A 6302-nucleotide genomic window follows, 5' to 3' on the forward strand; every position below is an offset into this window, starting at 1 on the left:
ACTTACCAAGTTTTAAATTGAGACTAAATGCCATTTATTCAATCCAATAGAAAATAATGTTAAATTTAATAATATTTATAACATAAATAATATGATATATTTATAATATAAACATCATATAAATTATGAATTATATAATATATTATATATAACTCTATAAATTCTAAAAATAAAATTCTAGATTTATAATATATAAATTATATAAAATTATATCATATAAATTAATATAAATATACAAGATAAACTTAATGATATTAAATTTAATGTGCTCTACAATTTATAACTTTTGGGAGGGTGGTTTTTGGTTTTTGAGCCACACCTGGTGAAGCTCAGGGGTAATTTCTGGCTATGCACTCAGAAATTGCTCCTGGCTTGGGGGACCATCTGGGACACTGGGGGATTGAACCGCGATCCGTCCTAGTCCTACCTGTGCAAGGCAGATGCCCTACCACCTGTGTCATCGCTCCGGCCCAATTTATAACTTTTTTGTTTGTTTTCTTTCTAATTGTAACTTGAGGAACTTGAGGGATGAAACATATGTATAAATTCTCCAAAATGCTAGCAATTATTTTTGAAATCTAGTGTGCAAACTCAAGAGAGAATAAATAAATTTCCCTTCAAAAGTCTAGAAATATATAGTCCATCCGTTGAACTGTGTAAAATAGTAATGGGGTCATGGTATCCAGCATTCAGGTATAGGTGTCTGTTCATTTCTTTGGGCTTGGAGGCAGTATTGAATCATGGTGTCATTTCTTTGACTTCAACTTCTAGATTTATAAGGTATTTTAATCATTACATAAAATAGGAATGGAGCACCTGAAAAGAAAATAAGTTCCCCCAAATTATACTGGAATATGTGCTTTATAGGACTAGTTCTCTCTTCCTGAATGTTAATGGTATTTTTTCTGGTCCCAGAAATAAGAAATTTTCATTTGGTCTGAGAAAGCTTACAACTTCTTTTGACTATCTGGAGATAAAATCCATATTAAATCTGTTGAATTCCAAAGCTATCACTCTACATATCAAGTGTAAATGAGCTATTAATTCGTTCATTCATTTGTAAATGCTCGAAGAGGAGCAAAAACACTTATTCAATAAGTTAAGTTTTATTATCTTTCAAGTGGTATGGATATGCCAGGTCCATGGTGGAGGGGGGGAGATATAATAAGGTATAGATCCTCCATAGGGAATATTGAACAGAGCAGGAACATTTTGTAGTGAACCTGTTCAACCTTCTTTCAAGTGGCAGGTTTAAAACAGGAAAACTGAGTTTTGAAGAACAGAGGTTCCCACCCCCCCACCCAGTACCTAGAATGTGAACCATTTAAAACGGGTGTTTTTGAAACAAACGCAGCATAGCAGTAGGGCAACCCATATTACAGAGGAAAGTCTTTACCTCTCCTTCTGGGGTCTTTGAAAGCGCACACTCCAAGATCTGGGCATAGATGTAGTCTTAGCATGGTGGGGAGACATGCTCCATTTCCTATTTTCATAGCATTGCTCCTACTACAACTATGGCTATCATTGTAAGACCTTAATAATAATAGTGGTAGTGGTATTGTTACTGAGATTGCTATTGTTACCATTAAAACTACTCAATTTCTAAGACTCTACTACTACTATTACTCTTACCACTACAACTACTACCATTACACTACCGCTGCATCCTTACAATGACCAAAACTACTGCTATGATCATGTAGTAGTTATTACTAACACTACTACTCCTATCCGAATAATTTTACTAGCAATATTGCAAACAATGACTTATTTTGGGGGGAGAAGGACCACGTGATGCTCAGGAGTTACTCCTGGCTATGAGCTCAGAAATCTCTCCTGTCTTGGGGACCATATGAGACACCGGGGAATCAAACTGAGGTCCATCCTACACTAGCACAGGCAAGGCAGATAGATGCCTTACTACTTTGTGCCGTCACTTCGGCCCCACAACCAATGACCCTTCAATGCTTAATAACCCATGCATTTTAGTTGCTTTAATTAAAAGTTGGTCATTTAACCCTCAAGATACTTTATAAATTAGATATAATTATAACTTCCATTTTATAGATATATAAAACTGGAACACAAAAATACAACATAAGTACCCCAAGGCACATAGTCTACAAGGAGTTGGAATGATTGTGTCATAGGTTAGGCTATAAAATCCTAAGACATGTCATTATACAGTTCTCTCGATATGACTATTGATATCTGTTTGGCATATTCTTATATAACTCGATAACTTCTAGGGTTTTAATGCCAATATGGGAAGTAGAAGTTAGTATTTTATATTAATTTTCCCTTCTCTTTGAAGGAACATATCTCTGTATTGGCCACTAGAATCCATAAATTTTACATTTGACATTTGTCCCTTTGATGCAGAAATTTATTTGTTTATATGGAGCACAAAGTTCATATTGGTATTTGGTGCACATTTGAATAAAAATTAAATTGAATTGCTGTCATTGTCTGACCTTCGATGGACCGGATTCTTTTAATTTAAGAGGAATTCTCAAATGTTTTTATGCTTAAGAATTATCTGGGAGCCTGATAAGACGAGGACCAAACAATCATATGAACATTGAGTAGACATAAAAAAATGATCAGACCTAACCCAAAGTCAAGGACAACAGAATTGATACACAATCTATAACTAGCTATACACAGAGGGAAGCAGTTCCAATAGCATTCAGGGGGCAAGTGACGGAGATATGGGATATATGCTGGGAACAGGGGTGGAGGGAGGACAACCCTGGTGGTGGGAATGGCCCTGATTCATTGTCACTATGTACCTTAAATATTACTGTGTAAGAGTCGTATTTCACTTTGGTCACAATATAAATTACTAAAAAAAAAAAAAGAATCCAGTTTATTGTTTTAGAATGGGCTCCAGGAGTCTGCATTCCATAAACATCTAGTGAAAAATTTTGGTACAAAGAGGTTTTAGACATAGACACTGAAAACCACTTGAGTGAAATTTTCTATGAGACACAATATGGACATAATGATATTTGATAACATCCTAGAATGTGGACACATCATAGATTACATTGAAAATCAAAGGTTGGTGGGCCTATGCAAACAACAATTGCCACTCTAACACTGGTTTTACTGTGCTCCTTTGACTCTAATCCTTAAAAAAATGCCACTTAAAATTTGAGGTGAACTTAAGCTAATATGCATCTACATGGAAATGTAAAAATACTATGTCTGTAATGTTTAAGGAGCTACTTAAGTTTTATGGCTTTAGATTGCCTTGTGTGCTGTTAAGAAATATCCTAATGTGTTACAATCTGGGGACTTGAGGGACAAAGTAATTGTACATGGATTCTGTTTTATTTATCTTCATGTTCTTTGGCTGAAAGTTCCAAGTTAAGATATCAGCAAGGGGACTTCTTCTGAGAATTATATTATGGGTGATTGTCCTTCCACTGTAATTTTACCTTGTCCTCTTTCTTTGGATCTTTGTTCTCATAATTAAAAATAAAAATTAAAAAAAAAGAAAATCAAAGGTGAGGAAACCCATTATCTAGAAGCTGAGTAGAATTAAGTCACCTGATACCCAGTTCAAGGAAACTTGGTACTTATGCTCTGTATTTGAGCTCTACATGTGTCAACAGGGCTCACCTTTTGATCTCACTCACCTGTCGGTCTCATCCACAGGCAGCCCTTCCATCTCAAACCGGCAGGCACAGCCATAGTCTTCAAAGTCCCGGGGGCAAAGACCAGCCACACACCTCATCCCATTCACGAATTGCAGCAGCACAGGAAAATTGGTGAAGACAGCCTGCAGCCAGGTGAAGTGGGAGCCCAGACAGTCTAGGGGGGAGGGAAGGGAGTGCGGACAGTGGGAGTCACAGTTGAAGTAGCTATTATTCTTTCAACTTACTGTGTATTTGGAACTATCCTAGAAAATGAAAGGAATCAGGTTTACAAGTCCTGGTCCCTGTTGATTGTCCAATGAATGGACTTTTAATCCATTTTCTCTTAAAAACAAAACAGAAACTTTCAAGGCAAGAGAGAGCTTTCTCCACCAGTTAGGGGTGGGGAGGATATTCCACATTCATTCTTAGCTGGGTAAGGTAATTCTATGTAATTATGACAGAGGTTGGTCTAGGCCTGAGTCTCACAAAAACAACTGATCCTTTGTTCAAGGATTTTTCTAATAAAAGAACATGTCTAAGATCCCTTTGATCTACACTTTTCACCTTTCTTGAATGTGAATGAGGATGGGGCTGGCTGTAACTACAACAACTGGCTTGTAACCATGATACTCCTAAATCTAAAGTGAAAAACAATATTCCTAGTGGAACAAAAATAGAATGAACCTCACTATGTTGAGCTACCACATCCATCCTGGTTCCTTTAGATGACTAATGTGCAATTATGAAAGTCTATTATTTCGAAGTCATTATTAGTTTGCTGAATACATCTCTAATAATTCAGTCCCAGCATTTGAGATTTGTAGACTAGTACAGAAAAGAAAAAGGCTCAAATCCTCAAAGGTTTGATGGACCTATTGTATATAGAAATTGTCATCTTAAGTGGGCAATGTTAAGATGGATTGAATCAGTTGAGCTTTAGAAAATATTGACCTGGGGCTGGAGTGGTGGCATAAGGGGTAAGGTGTCTACCTTGTCCACGCTAGCCTAGGACAACCTGGGGTTCAATCCCCCAGCATCCCATTTGGTCCCCCAAGTCAGGAGTGATTTCTGAGTTTGTAGCCAGGAGGAACCCCTGAGAGTCACCAGGTGTGGCCCAAAAACCAAAAAAGAAAAGAAAAAAAATAGATTGATTTTAAAAATTGACCTATTATTCCATAAAACACCTGTTCTTTTTGCAAGGCAGGGGATAGCTTCCTTCGGCTCATTGATAAGGAAACTGAGAGTGAGAGATTATGGCCAGCCTCTCAAAGTGGTGCTAACCAAAATGTATTTTCACACAAAGTTAACAGGAAAACAATGTCTAGTTATTCACTCACTCTCATTCTCACCCCTTTAACTGCCTTGCATGCAGGACCATTAAGTGCTAAATGGACTAACTTACAGAGTACTCAAATAAATACATAAGGTGACAGACAGAAACTGAGGTCAGATTAAAGTTATTTGTAAGGACCAATTTCACCAACTGTTCTAAATTCCTCCTACTTCTTTTCCACCAAACCTCTTTCTCCATAGCATTTCTCTTCCCTAGTCTCTGTGAGCCTAGTAGTAAAATAAAAATCTAATTCTACTTAAAGGAAAGGACCATTCAAATAATTATGTATATCTGTATTTAAATAAACACATACTATTCATTCAAAAACCTACAATATACATTTTAGGGGAGTCCTTCAGTTTATTAGTATTTAACTCCTACTTAACTGAGAGAGTTAAGTGACTCTCCCAGTCCATTGGAATCTAATCCAATAAAAGTTTAGCATTTTTTGCTTATGTAAATCATATTACAATTGTTTTTTGGGGGAGTACTTTTTGTAATCAATGATGCCCTGCAGTTAACAGTCACATATTGATTATGCAGTTGAATTCTTGACACCTTTTGAAATGCACAAACTTTGGATATAGTTATGATTCAAGTAGATCTTCTGTCCCTTAGTTATGTGGCCTTAGGCAACTCACATGACACCTCAAATTTACAGCTGTCATTTTTGGTCAGATCTTGTAATCAGGATTTATGAAGTGAAGGTTATAAAGGCTTCTGATGACTCGGTGATTCACTCTAAAATAAAAGTCACTTCTATTCTCTTTAGAGGCCAAATCACAGTTTTTTGGAGCTTGGTTGGGATTCCAAGTTCAGAGGATAGAGATTCAGGTCATGGTAATTCCTTATATTTCCCACACATACCCTATGCCCCGAAAACAGATAGGTAAAGCAATTTCAGATTTGACTTACCAAAAATTTCAGCCACGCTCTCCACATTTTTAAATACTCCATTGAAGAATGTGACGTCTAAATGGAGAAAGAGAAAACAAGCTATTATATTGTCTCTCTCCTCTTTTCAAATTTTATCCCTTGGGTAATATTTGTAAGTTTAATCCTTTCTTTAAAGGCAGATTTGACCTTGGGGAAATTTACTAATAATATTAGGTTGCAGGTACAATGATAAGACACTGTGGGACATTAATTTGCTTGACATTAGTTTGTTCGATGGTTTAAAAAGACTCTGGGAGTCAGGTATGTAGATCAAAAGTGATAGAGCACAAGCCTAGCATGGTGAGACCCTGAGATAAATCCCTGGTACTGGCCTTTATCTCTGGCCAGTACTGCCAGGTATAGTTAAGTGGTCCTCAAATAGCTCTGAA

General features: G+C 36.7%; 1 protein-coding gene across 1 annotated transcript in view; it reads right to left on the minus strand.

The window, feature by feature from the left end:
- OC90 (otoconin 90) overlaps positions 1-4055 on the minus strand; it is a 32159-nt gene extending 28104 nt beyond the window's left edge. Inside the window, exon 1 of the mRNA XM_049765584.1 lies at positions 3645-4055. Within this exon, the coding sequence (XP_049621541.1) occupies positions 3645-3742 (98 nt within the window). The 5' untranslated portion in view covers positions 3743-4055. The remainder of the gene's footprint in view (positions 1-3644) is intronic.
- Between the last annotated feature and the right edge of the window lie 2247 nt (positions 4056-6302).

Source organism: Suncus etruscus, chromosome 19 (assembly GCF_024139225.1).
Source record: "Suncus etruscus isolate mSunEtr1 chromosome 19, mSunEtr1.pri.cur, whole genome shotgun sequence".
NCBI lineage: Eukaryota > Metazoa > Chordata > Mammalia > Eulipotyphla > Soricidae > Suncus > Suncus etruscus.